At 48.3% G+C, this 20410-nt stretch overlaps 1 protein-coding gene and 1 pseudogene across 2 annotated transcripts; one reads left to right on the top strand and one right to left on the bottom strand.

Annotated features, from left to right (window-relative positions):
• Positions 1 to 316: 316 nt before the first annotated feature.
• HAND1 (heart and neural crest derivatives expressed 1) lies at positions 317 to 3681 on the bottom strand. Of its 2 annotated transcripts, none has more exons than XM_009209452.3 (2): positions 2795 to 3681; positions 317 to 1253 (listed from the first exon to the last, which is right to left on the bottom strand). In XM_009209452.3, exons 1-2 carry the CDS (start codon positions 3335 to 3337, stop codon positions 1152 to 1154), a joined length of 645 nt encoding a protein of 214 aa, XP_009207716.1. In that variant the 5' UTR covers positions 3338 to 3681; the 3' UTR covers positions 317 to 1151. The 2 variants fall into 2 exon arrangements, with proteins under 2 accessions (XP_009207716.1, XP_003900459.1); XM_003900410.4 differs by having other exon boundaries at positions 317 to 1256.
• A 14518-nt stretch (positions 3682 to 18199) lies between these two features.
• LOC101003501 lies at positions 18200 to 20116 on the top strand (annotated as a pseudogene).
• The last annotated feature ends 294 nt before the right edge of the window (positions 20117 to 20410 follow it).

A 20410-nucleotide genomic window follows, 5' to 3' on the forward strand; every position in this document is an offset into this window, starting at 1 on the left:
GACACCAGTGTGCTTACTAACCTCCAGACAAGCACCCATACCCACGCACAAAAACCCGAGCCCAGGCCCTCTGAGATTAATTCGTTTCCGTTTTTGTTCTTCCCGATTCTCATAAGTTATCCCCACCTCCCGTTCTAGTCTAAAGATAACTTTGCTCTTTGTTCTTGAAATACACTCTATCTGCCCGCTTCCCTTGATTTCAAGTTTGGTTTTGTATTTATCGAAAGAAGATGAGCAGGAACAGAAAGCTTTCCACCTAGTAGAAACCATGGGAGTCGGTGAGGGACCCCGGCTGAGACATGACACAGGCTTCAGATGATTTCAGAAAATGTTTTATTAGTCAAGAGCATAGATACTGCTTTGGCGAAGGGAGGGGGGGCTGTGAGTGGTCACACAGACTTGAGGTAGAAAAGGGTTGGGGATGGCAGGATGAACAAACACCTGAGCACAACAGGCATGGTAGGTAGTTTAAATACATAAAAACTTTCCAACACAGGGAAAGCTTTTATTTAGATAGAAACAAAAAGGAAGTAAAAGAAGGAAGAAAAGAGAGAGACAGAGAAAGAAAGTGTTTCCCTTGGAACTAAACAGGAAGTGCAGCGACAAAAAGAAAAATAAAATAAAACCACCACGATTCGAAGAAGAACAAAGGGCAGCCTTTCACCTTCCTGCATCTGGTTCTGTTTCTCAGGCAGAAAAGAATTGATCCCTTGTTGCATTTTAATTAGAGAATAGGGTGTCAAGGCGGATCATTTGGAGGGACAAGAAAGAAAGAGCCAGATAGGGAAATGGGGATGGGGCTGAGGTTCTAAATTCGCCCCAAAAGGGTGGAAGAGTGCGTCTTTGCGCCCTTAGGTTGGGCAGTCCCTCCTTCCTGCATGGTGTAGCCAAGAGCCGCCCTCGGTTGGGCGGGGGGTGGATATATATATATTTCTCTTTCTCTTAATGTATTTTAAAAAATTCAAAGGACATTGCACGTGCGATCCAAGTGTGTGGTTGCAGCCGACGATCTGCCGGCGCTCAGCAGAAGCTCCGCGGGATGCGTAGCACCAGCCGCTGGAGCCCAGAGCCTGGCGTTCGCCGCTGCCTTCCTCTCCTCCCGGGGCTCCAGGAGTGGCTGGCCTGGCCAGGTCCTCGGCGCGGGCCTCGGCTCACTGGTTTAACTCCAGCGCCCAGACTTGCTGCGGCCAGCCGGTGCGTCCTTTAATCCTCTTCTCGCCTGGGCCCAGGGCAGGAGGAAAACCTTCGTGCTGCTGCTGCCAAAGGACACACACAAGAAAAGAGGCGGGAGAGACAGGTTTTAATTTTTCTGCTCCGATCGCCCGGCATGGGGTATGATGGGGAGGAGGGGTAGGTGTCGGGAGCAGTAACTGGGAGTCTTTAAATAAGTGACGGATTTCTGTTTGCGAAATCGGCAAACAGGCTCGTAAATTTGCCTTTATGCGCGGAGTTCCTGGGACCTGGGATGGGCTGGGCAGCTTCGGGAGGTTTGGTAAGGAAAATGTTCCGCGCATGATGAAACTGACGCGCGTTGGTTTGGCTTTAGGACACCTAAGGGAGATCGCAGGGGATTGGAAGGGAGGGGTGGAAATCCACGGTTCTCCAGCTCTCGCTGCCCCGCACACACTTCCGCCAGCCTCCCAACCTGGTTTAAACATCAGGGCTTGGATGCAGGCTTGCGGCTCCCTAAGCCCGAGCTGGGAGCCTTAGATACCGAGGCAAAAGAGCGGGGAGTCGGCTGGCCTAGCGTCCTCCTTCCGGCTCTTTCAGCAGGAACCAAGCGGTGCTACTTGACGGAGGCGGCGACGCGTGGGGGCCGGGATCCGCCCAATAACAACTTCTTTCGAGGCGCCGCCCGGCCTGCACCATCCCCAGTCCGGGGCGGCAGTTCAGAGACTCTATGCCTATCTGTCTTTCCTCCGTCCCCAGATGAGCTTTCCTCGGTTTCCCACAGACTCCGCAGGTTAGATAAAACCCGGTGGGGCCCTTCAGCTGGCTCCACTCCGCTGCGGCCCTGAGCGCCCCAACCTAGAGAAACTGACTGGCCAGCCTGAAAATCCAGCGCTCAGACGCCCCCAGCCCCGGACAGCCAGACCGAGTGCCAGGAAGTGTCACCCTAACTGGAGAGGATCAAGAAGGCCAAGACGAGACTGCGATCTCCAAAGCTAAAAGAAGTGGCTCTTATTTACATGCAAAGCCACTGAAGTGGTCCTCAGAACCAGTCCACCGGGAGTGGAACGCGCCCTGGACTGAGTAGAATACGCGATCTGTTTTACCTCAGCTCCACCCCGGACTCCTCAGATAGGTGCTCTTCATGCCCCGACCCACTCTGGGCCCTCAGTTTCCCTATTTGTACAATGATGGAAGTAGACTAGCCGGTCCAGCAAAGGCCCTTTGAAAACAGGAACCGAGCCTAGGCACATAAATTCAAACTCAAAGTAAAGAACTCTAACACATATTCTTAGCCTGGCTTCCAGGAGAGCCCAGGAATGAATCAGGACTTCTCCAAATTGGAAGCAAAATCTGTGGTGTGTGCATTTTTGGAGGGTCCGAGGCTCCAAACAGATTATTCACTCAGTATTACAAACACTATCCCGTATTACAAATGAATTCTATGACGAATCTGCCTCCCTCCATGCACAGGATCGCATACTGTGACCAAACATCTCAGAACTCTTCCCAGGCTTTCCAAATCGGACACACGACAACACAGCCTCCTTCGACTGCCTGCATGGCCTGAGGGTGCTCACCGCGCCTGCACCCTTGGCTGGAGCGTGCAAGCCGCAGGACTCACCAGATCCCTTTTCCGCTTGCTCTCACGGCCGCCATCCGCCTTCTTGAGTTCAGCCTTGAAGGCCTCGGGATCGCCAGACTGCGCATCCTTGGCCAGCACGTCCATCAGGTAGGCGATGTAGCTGGTGGCCAGGCGCAGAGTCTTGATCTTGGAGAGTTTGGTGTCGGCCGGCACGTTGGGGATGCACTCGCGCAGCTCCGCGAATGCGCTGTTAATGCTCTCCGTGCGTCTCCGCTCCTTCTTGGGTCCTGAGCCTTTCCGCCGGCCCAGGCGGCCGCCAAGCGCCTCCAGCCGCCCGGGGCTCTGCCCAGGCCTGGCGTCAGGACCGTAGGCGGCGGCGGCTGCAGCGGCCGCGGGCGGTGGCCCGCCCGTAGGGAAGTCCGGGGCAGCGTCAGCCGGGCTCAGCAGCCAGCTCTGGAAGTAGGGCCGTTCCTGATGACAGCGCGAGGCCGGACCGAAGAGGAAGGGCTCGTGGAGCATAGGGTGCGCAGGGTGCGGGTGGTGATGGTGGTGATGGTGTGCGTAGCTGCCCACGAGGTTCATGTTGGAGCGGCTACTGACCTGCGCCGCCAGCCCTATTAAGGTCGCTCCATGCGCCCCAGAGACTGCCGGGGGCCACCTGTGGGCTCTGGAGCCCCGCACTACTGGGCGCCGGCTTTGCGAGAGTCCGGTCGAGACTGAAAATGAGACGCGCAGCCCACCGTCTTCTTGCCGGTTTCCGTCGCGGGCGAGGACACAGATGCCCGAAGACCTGTTTAACCCTTCTGCAGACTCCCCTGCAGATCTGGCTTATATAAGACAGCGGCTTTGATGTCAACCTCTCCCGGGAGCCAATAGCAGGGGGGCGGGGATAAGGAAAAGGAGGGGTGGCTGTCCCAGGTTTTACACTCAGCCCGCGCCACTCTAGTCCGCCAGCAGGGACCGGCAACCGGCCCCGCCTCTGCCCCTCCCACTCAGCTCCCGGCTCGGCTGGGGGGCAGGCGGCTGGGGGTGTTGAGGGGGCGGGCACGGGGAATACGTACTTGAGGCACAGGCTTGCCAACGCCCTGGACTGTTGCTACCACCCCCTCCCCACGGATCCAAGGAAAGGAATCTAGAATCACCAAGCGAAGACAGCCCACACCTACAGCCAGTCTTTTGATTTTACAGATAAGGAAACTGAGGCTCAGGGAAAGAAAAGTTCTTGTTTCTAGACTGTCTAGAAGTCTACATAGGAATTCCAGCAGTTCCCAGTCCCAAGCTCCAACTGCTCTGCTCGGCTTCAGAGCTAGAAGATGAGAGGGCGCAGCTGAAGTCAGGATAGGCCCCTAAGGTTGTTCCTAACACCTTCCAGCCCTCCGCCCCCTCCCCCACCCCTTAGTCATCGGCCCTTTCTGGAGATACTGGGAGCCGCTTGTGCACGGGTTCGTTACCAGCCCACCAATTCTGGCCCAGCCGCAGGCAGACGGGCACGCAGCTACTGAACAGCGAAGAAGCCTTTCGGAGGCAGGAGTAGGGGTGGGGCGGGAATGAGGAGGCGGACTCCAAGTCCACGGGCATTCACCGGTTTGTTCCCGGCTGGAGGGCCTGAGATCCACTCCGGCCTCCCGGGTGCCTGATCCATTCCGAAGGCCAGCCTGGCTGACGCAGAGAAGTCCGCCTTGGGCCCGGGACATCTGGCCAGCAGGTCTCCTCTGGTCTGTCTGCTGGACTCGCATCGAGACTTGGGAGCGCGGCTACGTCGGGCCGCTCTACCCAGATCATCACTCCTTAAGAATCTTTGATTCTTTAAAGACATCGGCCCCGAAGCTCACACCGCGAGACAGCAGCATTCGGCGGTCGACACACGCAGAGGGAACCACTACTGCACAGAACCGCGAGGCTCGCACAGGCAAACGCGACGTCCGGCATCTCTCGCGCATAAGCGCAGAGGCACGGCCCGGCTGCACGACCCTCCGAGATTTCACCTCGGGGGTAGGACCATTTCCTGCCAGCCGGACTCTCTCCACTGGGGGCTTTCCCCAGGCTGGCGTTGGAATCTGGGAATCCCGGGGTGACGACGCTTCAGGCTGGGGACTCTCGGTCTTGCCTCCCGCTGTGGTTCCTTTCTTGGCTGATGTCCACCAACTTGGGTCCCTCATTCTCTCAGCCTTTCTCAGCTCAACACCCCTCCCTCAGTGTGATAGAGGGAGTGTGCCTCTTTCCAAAGTAAAGTCGAGAGGAGGGGGAAAGGAGAAGTTTATGTGAGTGCTTTTTTTAGAAGGCAAATCATTCACCCATTCATTCAACAATTGTTTATTGATGCCTACTTTGCGCCTATAATAGTTAATGGTCCAAAGGCAGAGGGAGAAAGGCCCACTCTCTCCTTGAACAGATATGGAACGTGAAGCCCAGAGAGGATGAGCGATTTTCCTCGAGGTCCGGTACGGCGTGGAAGAGTGGAATTCCACTCCCTGACAAGGGAATGAATGAAGGGTGGGGGGTTACATACAGGAGTGACGGGGACAAACGCCTGAGCCTGCTGGTTCCACCTGTGAGAGCTCAGCAGGGCTGTGGGCCCTGGAGGTGCATGGGGCGGGGTTGCAGGGAGGTCCTGGTTTCCTGCCCGAGGCAGGCTGGAAACCCCCGCTCTCCCCGGCGCCTGGCGCCAGCAGCGCTGGGGTAGGGCAGAGCAAGGAGCCGGAGGCACGCGGGGAGGGAGCGCTGGGCGCCTGCTGCTGCGGCGGTTCTGCGGGGTCCCGAGCTTCCCCAGCGTGGAGGCATTCTAGAGAGAGCGCAGGTAGAGAGTAATTATGCTGTGGAGAGAAGGACCTCAACACACAGTCCTCAATACACGCCCAGTCTTTGTCCTACTCTGAGTACAGTCTGCAACAGTGCCTCTCATAGCGGCACACTAGGCCCTCAGATTACACATACACAGGTACATGCACACGGGCTCACGAAACTTTGCCGCCATGCACAAAAGCCCGTATCTTCATAAGACGCCCAAAAGTATGTGTATTCTCACAGTAATATGCACAGCCACGGTACACACAGCATTCATGCATTCCTAGGATTTTACACATTGTCTCTCTGTCACCCACGGGGTACATACTCATCACACTTCAGATGTGTTACACCTAGGAGCCGCTCCCAATCCTCCACTCAGGCATGCACAGAGACCAAAGTCATATTGTAGAAACACATAAAACCTGAATACTACACGGATGCAGGGTTTTACACATAATCTCATGGTCACAATTAAAACCAGCCTGTATCTTTCTAAGATTCTCCACAATTGTATTCACAACACAAACTTCCAAAATCCCATTATACATTTTGTATATTCTCAGTGTCACCACTAAGCCTTCAGTGCACAAGTACACAGTCACAATTTCTACTACATATGCACAGGTGCTCACAAATAGAGGTTCTCACATGCTCACACATAACGCACATACAAATGTGTGGCCCACGCGCCTGCCCATATGAGTCCTAGTTGCTTTCATGATATTACACAGATCACTCAAGGTTGTATACACCCCCCATATATCTGGCCTGGTTAGCGTGCTGGGGAATGCATTATCAGTACTGGGTGAGGAGTCCCAGTCCCATGACACCCCTTAAGGGCCCCTGAGACCACTCGGCAGCCCCCCATGGGTCTGAAAGAGCAGGGTGTATCCACCTGCCAGTGACTTGGAAAGCACTGTTCCCCAACCTAGAGAAGGGATTCAGTGTCATTTTTCAAGCAGTACCCCCACCAGAAACTCAGCCCTAAGGGACCTCCTGAGGCTTGGGACGGGGCAGCCCCCAGCAGGATGACCTCAAGGGAGACTGCAGTACAACTAGGCTCTAGACTGCCTTCTCGGAGACCCCAAAAGGCTTTACTCTGGTCCGTGGAGAGCAGCAGAACTCCCGGGATGGTGGGGACCTTGTAAGGTTGTTCTCTATCTCTGCCCCAGGCTATATTGTAAGAGGAGGTCTGAGACCTAGGATTTTGGCTAAAATTGCTTTAGGCTGACAGGCAAGAGATGTGACAGGCAAGAGTTCTGGCTTTCCCTAGCTAGCACCTCTTTGTTTCTTCCAGTTCCAAGCTTCAGTTTCCCCATTCGCAGAAGAAGGGAATAGGATTGATAGTCTGGAATTCTGGAATTCCCAGCTCCCCACTATTGCAGGGATCCTGCCCTGGTTCCTCTTGGGACTTAGCGCTCAGCTCAGGGATCCCTACAGAAGGACTCTGCTTTCCTCTAGCCTACCTCAACAGACCAAGGACTAGCACTCCCAGGGTCCTAGTCCCACACTGCCCCTGTAGCCTCCTCTTAACCCACCTTGCTCACCTAAAGAGTGCCTTCAGGGGGATTGGCCTTCTTAGCACTTTTAAATGCAGGCTTCTCCGTTCTTCCCCCAGTTGTGGTAGTGAGAGCCAGCAGGAACTCTTCTTTACCCTGCTTTACAAAGTAGAGGGCTTACGCACATAAAACACATTCCACATCGCTGTGGAATTGGGCCCATCTGGGTTAAAACTGGACATATCACTCCTCCCTGTGGGAAGCTTCTTTGCCTCAGTTTTCTCTTCTGTAAATTAGAGGATAATAATAACCTCTGTAGAGGGCTGGCGTAAGAGTAAGCACAAGGCTAGGCTCTTAGCACAGTGACGGTAAACCTGGATAAATGGTGGCTCTGTTTTTAGGAATATTAATTTCATAGGGGCGGAAATGGAATTACATGCCACCACATAACTACAAAGCTCTGGACGGGGAGAAGAGACCACAACACTGAATCCTCCTTGCAGGGCTCTGTTCTGACCTGGCCCAGCTGCTACTGACTGCCTTAGGGTCCTTGCCGTTCCCTACTGACCCTACACAACCCAGTCATCATAAGGCTGGAGATACAGAGACATCGCCAGGTGTAGGAATTGTGTTGCCAGAGACCCGAATCCCAGTTCCAGATTCCACCCTCCGCCCCCATGTCCCTCCCTAAATGACTTGGTGGGGGGTGCAGTCTTGCTACCTACGGTACTCAGTTCCCCCATCCATAACAGTGGGACAGCTGTACCCGGGCGATGCGAAGGTCCCTCAAGCCTGGACGCTCTGCAGTGGTGGGGTCTCGCTCTTGCCCTCGCCCCTATCCTACCCTCACCCCTATCCGCGCCCCCCGGACTGCAGGCCTCTAGGAGCTCAGGCCGCGGCGCCTACCGCAAAACCTTCTCCCGCCGCAGTCCCGTGACCTTGACGCCACGGGCAATCCCCGCACCGGACCCCTTATCTAAATAGGGCAGTAAATCAAGGACCTGTCAGGGCCCGGGTAATTACAGGAACTCCATAAAAAGGACCCGGCCGGCCGCCTGTTTATATTAGCGCGGTGTAAAATATTCTCGCTGTCTTGGGGAATCGCGTCGCGCAGTAACGCGCCATAAATCAGCCCGCGGACCATTTACCCCGCAGCTTGAGCGCGCAAATCCCTTAAACATTTCTCTGCCATATCTAAAGAGGACCTAGGACTTTCCAATCTGGCCCAGCCTGCTCCCCGGGATGGGGGGCAGTCGGGGCAGGGAAGAGATAGGCACGGAGTAGATTGCTCCTGGGAGCTCCAAGGTTCTGTTTGCAGACGGGAAACGAGCCCAGAGAGGGGAAGGAACTTTCCTAAGGGCACACAGTCAATGAGTGGCAGACGCGCGTCTAGATCCCAGATCTCCAGAAGGGACCTGGGGTGAACAGCAGTCTCTGTCTCCCCTTATTACCTTCTTTCCTGAGACGGGGGTGGTCTGGCCAGAGAGGGTCCAAGCAGGAAGTGACGTTCTCTATCTTTTGGCTAGGAGGTTCTTGCCATTGTGCACAGAATTACGTGTTAATGCTTTTCTGCGCAACGGTAGCCTCTGATTACTGGCAAAACACAAACCTAGAGGATGGAGAGAGACTTGCCCAAGGGCACACAGATAGAAATCGACGATCCTCCCCTGCTAAAATAATTCATTTTGGTTTATCTCCTCCACACTCTTTCTTAAAGAAAAAACTGAGAGAGTGCCTGTACATACATGTGTGTGGCTGTGCGTGTGTGTTGGGGAGAAGGGAGACATTTGTGCTCATTCTCAGGTCTGTAACAGGCCTCAAAAACACAAAATCTATTTAAGGTAAACCTGCTGCTGCCGCCCATTGTCCAATGAGTAACATAAATCAAGCTTATGGAAAAAGAATATTACATATTCTAACCTCCCTCTGAGCTGGGACCTGAGGATTCAAGGGAGAATTAAACATGTATACGTTTCCCCCCACTTTTTCTGTCTTCCTCCCCCCATTCTCCTTCTCTTCCGAAGCCCGTAAATGACAATGTGTTTACATAAGTTTTTATGTCGTCTGAGCTTCGTCCCGGCTCCGTTTCCTCCTCTGTGTATTTTCCGCACAGAGAGATGTCTGCTTCGGGACGCGTTCAACCTAAACAGAACCCGGTCTGATTGGAAAATGTATTTATTTGAAAAATCGTAACTCACGGTTTTGGTGAAAACGGGCCCCCAAATTTATGAGATCGCTTGGGGCGCAGAGATTGTAAATCAAAAGGCACTGGACACCCCTCTCCCCTATCCCAGAAGCAGCTCGGTCAGGTTCTCCAGAACACCAGGAGACCCGTCTACCCCGTGCACCCTGCAGCCCTCAGAGGCCGTCCCTTCTCCCATCCCTCGCAGTGGTTAGTTGCACACTAGCAGGCAGGTGGATTTTATTCCGGTTTCTTTTACCCTGTCCCGTTGCTTTCAGGGCAATTTCATTCTGGTCTACTTCACAGCACTCAGTTCCAGACCGTCTGTTAACAGAGTTTTGCTATGCACCAGGCTGTTTTTGGCATATTGGGAGATTTTTTTGTTCCTCACATGCTGGTCAGTTTCCTGGTGCTCGGTTCCTCCCTAGGTCGGGTCAGGCTGCTTGTAGCTGATCCCTAGCCCACTGATCAATTGCCTGCCGAGCTGTTTCATGCCAAGAGGCTTATCTCAGCTCAGTATCATGAAGGTCATTCTCACTGCCTGACTGTTGCATCCCTGATCAGGATAATTTTTTTCCTTTCCCAGTCTAATCTGAATTCCATAGCGAGGACTGAATCAATCCACTTTACCTATCTCCTGGATCGTCCTGCCAGTGAAAGCCAGCTGATGACTGGGGAAAGGTTAGAGCCCGGGTGGTGTATCCAAGGACAGATGCTGCTGGCTACCAGGTGGGGAGTCTTCGCCAGGGACACGACCAGCAGAGCTGGACGCAGGGACACTCAATGAGCAAACATTGAGTCTACTTTCTCCCGGAATATAGGACTGAGCCATATTTCTGTCTTAAGGATCATGCGCTTCTTTGCATGGGGTACAATGCAAGCTGTCCACTCCAGGCTTGTCCACCTAAGACCTGCTATCTCAGGGACAGGGTTTGGAGATTCATTGAAAACTTCTGTGCTCTTTTGTCCAAAAAGAGCATGCGGGTTCCAAGAGGTTCTGAAGTCTGCCGGAGCGTAAGCATTACTAGCAATGGGTCGTGGGGATGATCCGCGGCTGGCTACACTTAAGGTGAAACACTGGGCTCCTCAACCCTTTCCTTCTGCTCACAGGCTTTCAGAAAGAGTCCGTATGCACGAAACAACTGTATCATTATTAGCCTTATTATTTTAAACGGGGCCAGGCCACATCCATCATCTTTCCCATAATGGTCAATTGTAAACACACTTTAAAAGAGAAAAACAAAAAAAGGATTTAATGTTGACACTGGGAAAATGCTTAGCTCTGGCATTGCTGAGGAATTGGCAGGCTCTCTGGTCCTTTGGGAGAGAAGTTAAGTGCTCTGAGAGTATTTTTGCTTTTTCCATTGAATTTCTAAATCCCTCAGGAGACTCCTTTGTCTGTTCAGTTTAATGAGGGAAGCCCTTCGTTAAAAAGTCAAGAATGGATAGAAGAGCCTTGACATTGGAAAGGAGACGGGAGTGGAGTTAGTACACTGCAAACTTGGTAAACTGTCCTGATCCTCTTCATTACCATGGTCAGTCTTACCGGCACCTTTCTGGATTTCAGCCTCTTTCTGCCTTACGACTTCCGTGTTGCAGCTGAATTTTGCCCTGGAAGGGAGAGGTGTAAAGAGAAGTGAACGACAGAAAAAACAGAAATTAGGAAAAAAAAAGGCGAGTCATGAATGGTGACTGAAGAAACGGGAGCACACTTTGGTTTTCACTTCATTATCAACTATTAGAGCAAGTTCCCTTCCAGAACGCCTGGGTTTGAGCACCTCTTCCCAGTGTGAACACTGCTCCCTAGCCACATGGACACTCCCAACACCTCACCCACACACACCAGAGGATACAAGATTGTCCTCATTAGCTTCCTAAAACTCACCCAGAGCATGGCTCAAAGAACAAGAAGTCATAGTGGAACCCAGCCTCAAACTCAAACCAACTGTTGGCGGTTATTAAGTTCATTTTCATCCATACAAGCAAGGCCCCAAAAAAGTCTATTTAAAAAAAAAAAAAAGGTGGCAGGAGAAGAGAGAACAGAAAGGAAAGCCCCAGAAACCAGACCAGAAATTAATGTAATTACCTCTTCTCCCCTGCCATAAATTCCGCAGAGGAAATCAAATCTTTCTGTGCATGTGTATAAAAACCAATCAGTCTATGGAGCTCGCCAAAACCCATTACGTCTCAAACTGGGTATTCTAATTGAATGAATCTGAATGTGCCAGTCGACCAGGCATCAATGGATCCAGGTTTTTCCAAGGGCGTTTGCCACAGAGCCAGAGAGGATAAACATTGTTGGAACCACACACTAATCAGCTTGCTTGCCGAAGGGACCCTCTGAGCCTGGAGGAGATCTATGGAGCCTGGGTGCTGGCAGATGCATCCTAACATTTTGCGTCAGATTGTAATGGAATATTTCTCATAAACAGCCAAGTGTCTCTCCCAGCCATTCAACTGACATGTTTTTTGTTGTTTAACTTCAGATCTGACAGATGATGATAACCTGGAAAAAAGAGAGGTTACAAAATGCTGAGGGCTGTGGGGCTGGGCAGTGTAAAGGGCGCCTGCTCAAGAATTAGGACAGGGCTGTGATTTGTAGGGCCCGGAAAAGACTGTTATGCAACGCACAGCAAGCAGGACGGCTGGGAGAGGGGCCTGGAAAGCAAGTGGGAGGGGAGAAGTGCTCAGCCACAAGAGCTCTGGGCTGCTTGCTTCACGGAAATATGCCACTTGTATTGCATTTCATTTTGTGAGATGGAGAATGCGCCCTCCCCCTCACCACTCTCCCCAGGCTCTCAGTGCTCTCCTCTCTCATGGGCACACTGATTTATAGCACCTGTTAAAAACACATAATGAATGCAATTAGCTGTGGCACTAGAGAGAAAAAAGGTAGGAGTTGGCTTTATTCTAATAAAAGATAAATGTGTTTGTTTTCATTAACTTCATTCATTAATTTAAATTTCTGGGGCCAGTTTTAAATCGTTGCTGCTTTCTTTGCCATTAGCCTAATAGGTGCTAGTTCTCCAACTTTAGTGGGTGTCACAATCCCTTTGAGGAACATGTTTCAAATGCAGGGAACCCCTGTAGGTGAGGAGTGAGCATGAGATCTGCGTTTTCAAGAAAGCTCAGTAGCAGATTCTGATGCAGGAACCATGCCTCTGAGAATGCGATTTATATAGATATAGTAGGTACTCAGGAGTAATCTATTTATCAAAGAAAATTCGTTTCCTTGTTAGCTGTGGGATTCTATCCAAGTTAATATACATATATAGTTAAATATGATACATGTCTATTATGGAAAAATTACAAAATATAGAGAAACATAGGAAGGAAATAAATATTTCCTTGATCTTTACAAGCTATTTACATTTTCTGGGCTGTAGTTTTCCAGTTTTCTCTGCCAAAGCTTAGGGATTCTTAGAAGGAGCAGCTCTATCTTCACTATCCTACCTCTACCACCCAGCACCTATCTGGCACATAGTAGGGTCTACAAAAGTATTTGATGAAGGAAACAGTTGTTAAGTGACACTGAGATTAGATGACCTCTAAAGTCACCATCAGCCCTAATACTCTATTTTTCATTCTCTGCTCTAAGAAAAAATATATAATTGCACAAACTCAGATATATTTGTCACTTGGATGCCTGACATTCAAACATGTATATGTTTTTTCTCTTTGTCTTGTCACTTGATCTGACAGCTTTCTGCCTGCTCTATCTGATAATAGTTTAGGGTTGTCCTTGCCTGAGGCAGCCCAGCTATCAGCATGGGTTGGAACTGAGTGGGGCAGTCCGCACCTTGTACCGAACAGAACAGTCTGAGTTAGTTTTTTCAGGCTCCAGCAAAATTGCAGACAGAACCAGAAACCAAATAGTTGGGCTTTTTCAGTTCACAAATGTGTAATTCTTTCCCAAAACCTTGAAGCAGACCACTTCCCTCCCTCTCACCCTGCCTCACAGGGAGGGCACTAAAAAATGATTGCTGGTTAAGGTCTTCCTATGCGTGGTACACTTTACACACATTTCTCATTTAATCATCACAGCAACACTTTTATTGCTGTTTTACAGATATAGAGTTAATGCTCAAGTTTCCTCAACTAGGACATTGGAGAAATAGGATTCAAACCCAAGTCTCCCTGACTTTAAAGTTCTTGCTTTCAACCACTACAATTAAAGGGGTGCGTGTGTGTGTGTGTGTGTGTGTGTGTGTGTGTGTAAGGTGGGGGTAATTAAAATGCTAAAAATGTTTTAAATTCTCCAACAATATCACAACAGTAATTAATTACAATAAATAACTTTTTTTTTTTTTTTTGAGATGGAGTCTTGCTCTGTCACTCAGGCTGGAGCACAGTGGCATGATCTTGGCTCATGGCAACCTTCGCCTCCTGGGTTCATGCAATTCTCCTGTCTCAGCCTCCCAAGTAACTGGGATTACAGGCACGCACCACCACACCCAGCTAATATTTGTATTTTTAGTAGAGACAGGGTTTCGCCATGTTGGCCAGACTGGTCTCTAACTCCTGCCCTCAGGCTATTCCCCCCCCCCCCCCCCCCCGGCCTCAGCCTCCCAAAGTGCTCAGATTACAGGCGTGAGCCACGGCACCCAGCCAATAACAATTCTTTATTATATATTGTTATTATTTATTGTATTTATTCACAATAGTTTATTGTAAATATGTTATTATAAATCGCAATAATAATTAAGGAAGAATATTAACCCACCACCCAAACAATGTGATCTGTTTCATTCCTTCACCACAAACACTATATCCTAAGAATTATTTTTGCAGCTGGCACAGTGCTCAAGCCAGTGATCCCAGCACTTTGGGAGGCTGAGGTAGGAGGACAACTTGAACCCAGGAGGTCAAGGTTGCAGTGAGCTATGATCACATGTGACAGAGTAAGGCACTGACTCAAAAAAAACAACCCCTCTCTGTTACATGAGCTCATGTTTATCAGTTTTAATAGTGGCATCAGGTGCTCATCAGGTTACATCTATCTGACTTGTCACAATAAGGTTATAAACCCCACAAAGAGAGGAGCCGAATCTGTTCTACTCATTGATGTATACCCAGCACCTAGCACAGTACTTGCACAAAGAAATCATTCAATAAATGTTTGTTGAATAAATGAATACAACCAATTCTGGGGAGATGCTACTGGCAACATGGTCACCCAGGTGTCAATCATGTAATATAACCCTGCCACTCAGTGGGTGCTTAGGAAGATTTGGTGGAAGCACTAATCTTTTAGGAGGAGAGATGGGATGTAATAGATGCTTAATACACATACTCACTGCTTGATCATTGTAAATACATTTTTTGGTAAAGGCTTTATTGAGGTATAATTTACATCAAATCCATACGTTTCCAATAAACTTTTTATTTTGTAACAATTCTATACAGAAAAGTTGCAAAGATAGTACAGAAAGTTCCTGTATAAACGTCACCCTTCAGTTTCTCCTAAGGTCATCTTCTTACACAAACAAGGTGTGTTTATCATAACTAAGATACTAACATTAATACATTACTATTAAACTAAACTTTAGACCTCATTCAGATGTCACCAGATTTTTCTTTTACGTTCCTTTTCTGTGCAAGGAAGCAATCCAGGAGACCATTTTACATTGAGCACAATTATGTTTGCCAGGCTGATTCTACCATGATTTACCTTTGACCAGCTGATTTTTTTTTTTCAATTATCAGCTTCAGGAATTAAAAAAAAAAAAAGTTTCACCCAAATTAGCAAAACGGAACCAAAACAGAATCTCCACTTTAGTTAATTTCCTTGCTGCCTCCTTCATAAGGGAAGGCCACGCTTTCTTTTCTCTGCTTTGTGCGCCCTCATTATGTGCCCCAAGTTACACCCCAGGGACCCAGTGTTTTACAGGTTTGTGCGAACCTAAGTCATCTGTAAGGTCCTAAGTCGTGTGCCTACTGCCAGCGCTATCACTGCTCGGAGTCAGTCCTCAGCCAAGTTTTTTGGGATGATTTGAGGTTTGCATCCAGTCTTGGATTCCAGAAATCATACTTTGCACCTATTCCCATGTGTATTTTTAGAGTGAACTTGTTGGGAGAAGATGGATATGATCTAATGTTAAGTAAAAGAGCAGCACACAAAATTCAACACACTGGGCTGTAACAGCTCTGTCAAAATACGCGTAGGAAACAAAGAAGATGCCCAAAGCAATGTTGTTATATTAGGGTGGCAGGATTATGGTTAATATTTTTGTCTTGCCTACATTTTCCAAACTTATTGTCATATTGCATTTTGCTTTTTATGATGAAAATTTTCGTAATTAAAAAATAAATTTATACTCAAACTAAATATACAACTTAAAATATAAGTCCTTTGAAAGGAGATAGTCACTGAGGAAAAGTTACCAGGACAAGGAAATAAGTGCTGGCGACAACAGCATTTATTTGGTAATTAATGTTCAATAAATGTTTGTTGAATGAATGCATTAAGTAATTTACAGGGATCATCTCATTCAATCCCCGAAAGTACTTCAGGAGAAAGTGCAGTTATTACCCCCATTTTGCAGGTAAAGTAACTGAGGCACAGAGAATTTACATAACTTGTGCAAGCTTTCCCAGCTGGTAGGAGACAGAGCTGCAACTTGAACCCATTGAGTCTCCAAACAGTTACAAAAGGATGGAAAAAGAGGAAGAGAGTAAAGAAGGAAAGACATGAGAAAAAATGGTTTCATCGGTAAGAACAGACCAGTGAAATGAATGTCTGAGATGCTTCACCTAGAGGACTAGTCAAAGATGCAGAATCTTGGCCCCATCTCACACCTACTGAACCAGAATCTGCATTTAAAAACATTCTAAGGGACTCATATGCACATTCAAGTTTGAGAAGCCAAGACAGTTAATATGAAATTTGTTTGGGAAAAATAATTTACACATACACATGCACACACAAATATATATAATATATATATTTACTAGTATTTATCACATATATACATACATATATATATATATATACTTGTATTTGTCTGAGCTGGTACTACCTTGCTAAGAAATTGGGGCATAGCTGCATAAATCAGTGTTCTTCAAAGTGCAAGCGATGGCTGTTTTGTGAATCGTGAAAGCATCTTAACGGATTTCAATCAGAAACCAAAAATATATATATATATATAAATTATCAGAGTGCATCTTATGAAGAAAGGGTATGTTATTGCATGAAACTTTTATTTCAAGTGTGTGTGGGGGTGGTGAGTGTACTGGCTCTTGAAGTAAAATGTCTACCTCCTGTCCTCTCCATCAGAAAAGTTGTGACTGGTCTTCACACCATGGCCAGAGGCAGCCATGAGGTGTTTTTTTGTTTGTTTGTGTTTTGTTTTTTGTTTTTGAAATGGAGTCTTGCTCTGTCGCCCAGGCTGAAGTGGAATGGCCCAATCTCGACTCACTGCAACCCCCATCTCCCAGGTTCAAACGATTCTCCTGCCTCAGCTTTCCGAGTAGCTTGGATTATAGGCGCCTGCTACCACGTCTGGCTATTTTTGTTTTTTCAGTAGAGACAGGGTTTCACCATGTTGGCCAGGCTGGTCTCGAACTCCTAACCTCAGGTGATCTGCCTGCCTGGGCCTCCCAAAGTGCTGGGATTACAGGCATAAACCATGAGATTCTGAGCTGACATTTATAAGCGTGGTGGATCTCTTTCCTACATCTGGTAGATTTAGAAACTCTGAATGAAATCAGAATTGGGTGGGGAAGGAGGGTGAATATCTCAGAGATTATCCAGCCCAGGCACTTCCCTGTCCAGGTGCAGAAACAGTCCCAGAGAGGAGAGGGATTTGCCCAAGGGCACACAGCAAAACTGGGACTTTGGAGAGAGGAGTGTAACAATGTCAAGTCTTTCATTCCTTTTTTGTCTCAACCATGAAAGTCTTGGGGGCTGGGGGGACCTGGCCTGGAGGCCAGGCAGCCCGGAGGACATGACTCTGGAATGTGTTGGGGAAACAAGATGCCTTCTCCTCCAGACCTGACAAGCCAACAGGACTAGGTGTGGCAAGAAAGGGCTCTGGTTATCTGCCTCCCCTCTCTGTTTCGTTTGGTCTGTCAACTCCTGCAGCAAAGTGCCCCAAACGTGTGACGCTTGATAAAGATGGGAAGGTAAGAGGGTGAAGGTAGTGGGACAACAGGGACCAGAGCTTGAGAGGTGTCCCAGGACCTCTGTCTCTGTTTCCTCCAAGAGTCTGGGAAGCCAGCAGGATACCCCTCTCTCCTTTACAGCCTCCCCCCACACTCGGTGATTGTGGCCAAAACCCTTCACTTCTCTGGGCAGTTGTGTCTTCTTCATTTCAAGATGGGACAGGATAAACCCTTAATACTTAGATCCTCAATCAGAGGATTTCAACTTTGAAAAAGAAGTCTACCATCTTATTCTTCCCTTTGTATTATTTTTTTAATTCAAAAAGTAATATGGGCTGGGCCTGGTGGCTCATGTCTGTAATCCTAGCACTTTGTGAGGCCGAGGCAGGAGAATTGCTTGGGCCCAGGAGTTGGAGACCAGCCTGGGCAACACAGGGAGGCCTCATCTTTACAAATAATAATGATAATAATAATAATAAGCTGGGTGTGGTGGTGTGCCCTTGTAGTCCCAGCTACTTGGGAGGCTGAGGTAAGAGGATTGCTTGAGCCCAGGAGGTTGAGTCTGCAGTGAGCTGTGACTGCACCACTACACTCCAGCCTGGTTGACAGAGTAAGACTCTCTCTCAAAAAATGTTTTTTAAAAAAGTAATACGAGAACTTGAAAAAGAAGAAACCATCCATAATCTTTCTAACCCCAAATAACTGTTAACATTAGGATGCTCATGTTGCCAAAATGGGGTCAGAATCTATTCTGTTTTCCTTTCCTCACTTAGCGATAGGTGGCAGGCTTTTTTTTTTTTTTTCTTCCAGGGGTGGGGCTGTCAATGAATATTATTTACTTCATATTACGTAGATATTTGATGATAATTATTGATTATTGTTAGGTTTTCTAAAGGTGTGATAATGACATTGTACCCTTGCTTTTTTAAGAGTCCTTTGAGAGTCAGGCGTCAGGGGTGGTGGAACGCGGGGTGGTCAGGCTGCCTGGCTGGCCGGCGTGGGCGTCCGGGCGGTGAAGGTGGGACTGCCTGTTCTGGGCAGCAGGTTCCCCTCTCCAGCTGCCTGCCGTTCATAGCATGTCCCCCGGAACCCGAGGAGCGCAGGCAGGCCTGGCTTAGAGAAGACGCGATCCTCAGCGCTTGGGCCACGGAAGTCCCAGCCCGCTCCTCTGTCGCAGAACCGCTGGGCCGAGCCCCTGGGAGAAGCAGGCCAGAGCCTTCCAGAGCCTCGGCCCGGGGACGGAGGAGGATGAGCTGGCTCTTTCCCCTGACCAAGAGCACCTCCTTCTCCGCAGCTGGGTTCCCGGTGGCCTTGCCAGCCTCCAGCAGCAGAAGCAACGCCTGATTGAGTCCCTCCGGAACTCACACTCCAGTATAGCTAAAATAAAGAAAGATGTGGAATACAGATTGCCATTCACCATAAACAACCTGACAATTAACATATATTGCTTCTTCCACAATTTCCTGAGGAAAAACCAGTGATCAGTGTTTATCCACCAATACAACATCACTTAATGGATAAACAAGGAGTGTACGTTACCTCTCCATTAGTGAACAATTTTACAATGCAATCAGATCTTGGAAAAATTATTCAGAGTCTGTTGGATGAGTTTTGGAAGAATCCTCCAGTTTTAGCTCCTACTGACCGCAACAGCATTTCCTTACCTACACAGTAACCCAAGTGGGATGCCTCCTTGTGCTTCTCAAGGTTTTCCATTTCTTTTTCCATATCCCCCAGAAGGAGCAAACAGGAGTATCACTTCTTTATCTGTTGCTAACACTGTTTCTTCTTCAACAACAAGCCATACCACAGCCAAGCCTGCCGCTCCTTCAGTTGGCGTCCTTTCAAATCTGCCATTACCTGTTTCCACAGCAGATGCTGCAACATTGACAAGCCAAAATGGTTTTGGTTACAAGATGCCAGATGTCCCTGATGCATTTCCAGAACTCTCAGAACTAAGTGTGTCACAACTCACAGATATGAATGAACAAGAGGAGGTATTACTAGACAGTTTTTGACTTTGCCTCAACTAAAACAAATTATTACTGACAAAGATGACTTAGTAAAAAGTACTGAGGAACTAGCAAGAAAAAAAATCTCCTTTTGGATCCCAGCTTGGGAACCAAAAGGCAAACTGTTTTAGATAAGTATGAATTACTTAAATGAAGTCTGCTTTCGAAAAGAAGATACAAAGGCAGTGTGAACTTGTGAGAGCTGCAGTACAAGTGCCCTACAGGCAAGACTGAAAGCTGCCCATGAAGCTGGAGAAGAACCTGATAATATTGCAGAAGACTTCGTGGAGGGAAAAATGGAAATAAACTATTTTCTCAGTAGCTTCATGGAAAAGAGAACAATTTGCTACTGTAGAAGAGCCAAGAAAGAGAAACTTCAGCAGGCAATAGCAATGCATAGCCAATGCCATGCTCCAATATAGACATACATTGCCAAACGGAAGAAATCAAAGCCGCTTCCTCATTATTAGGCAACAAAGTTTCTAAGAGTGGGTAGCTACAAGAATGGCATGTAGTGAGTTATGTTATAAAAATGTGAAAGACATTACCACTATATCCTAAGTATTTATCATTTTAGCATACAGTATATGGCAGAAAATGAATAAACATTCCTTGTACTTAATCTGGGAACTGCTCAGCAGAGAATGTTCAAATTTTATATTCTAAAAGAATTACACTTGCTTTTTTTTTTACATTAACAGAGTACTTTTAGATCACAGTTCTCTAGTATATTCTTTTTTTGAGACAGAGCCCAGGCTGGAGTGCAGTGGTGCGATCTCAGCTCATCACAACCTCCGCCTCCCAGGTTCAATCTATTCTCCTGCCTCAGCCTCCCACATAGCTGGGATTACAGGCATGCACCACCACGCCTGGCTAATTTTGTGTTTTTAGTAAAGAGGGGGTTTCTCCATGTTGGTCAGGCTGGTCTCGAACTCCTGACCTCAGGTGATCCACCCGCTTTGGCCTCCCAAAGTACTGGGATTACAGGCGAGAGCCACTGCGCCTGGCCATAGATTCTATTTCTAAATATGATGAACACAATTACATTTTTTCATTTATATATTGCCACACT

Source organism: Papio anubis, chromosome 5 (genome assembly GCF_008728515.1).
Source record: "Papio anubis isolate 15944 chromosome 5, Panubis1.0, whole genome shotgun sequence".
NCBI lineage: Eukaryota > Metazoa > Chordata > Mammalia > Primates > Cercopithecidae > Papio > Papio anubis.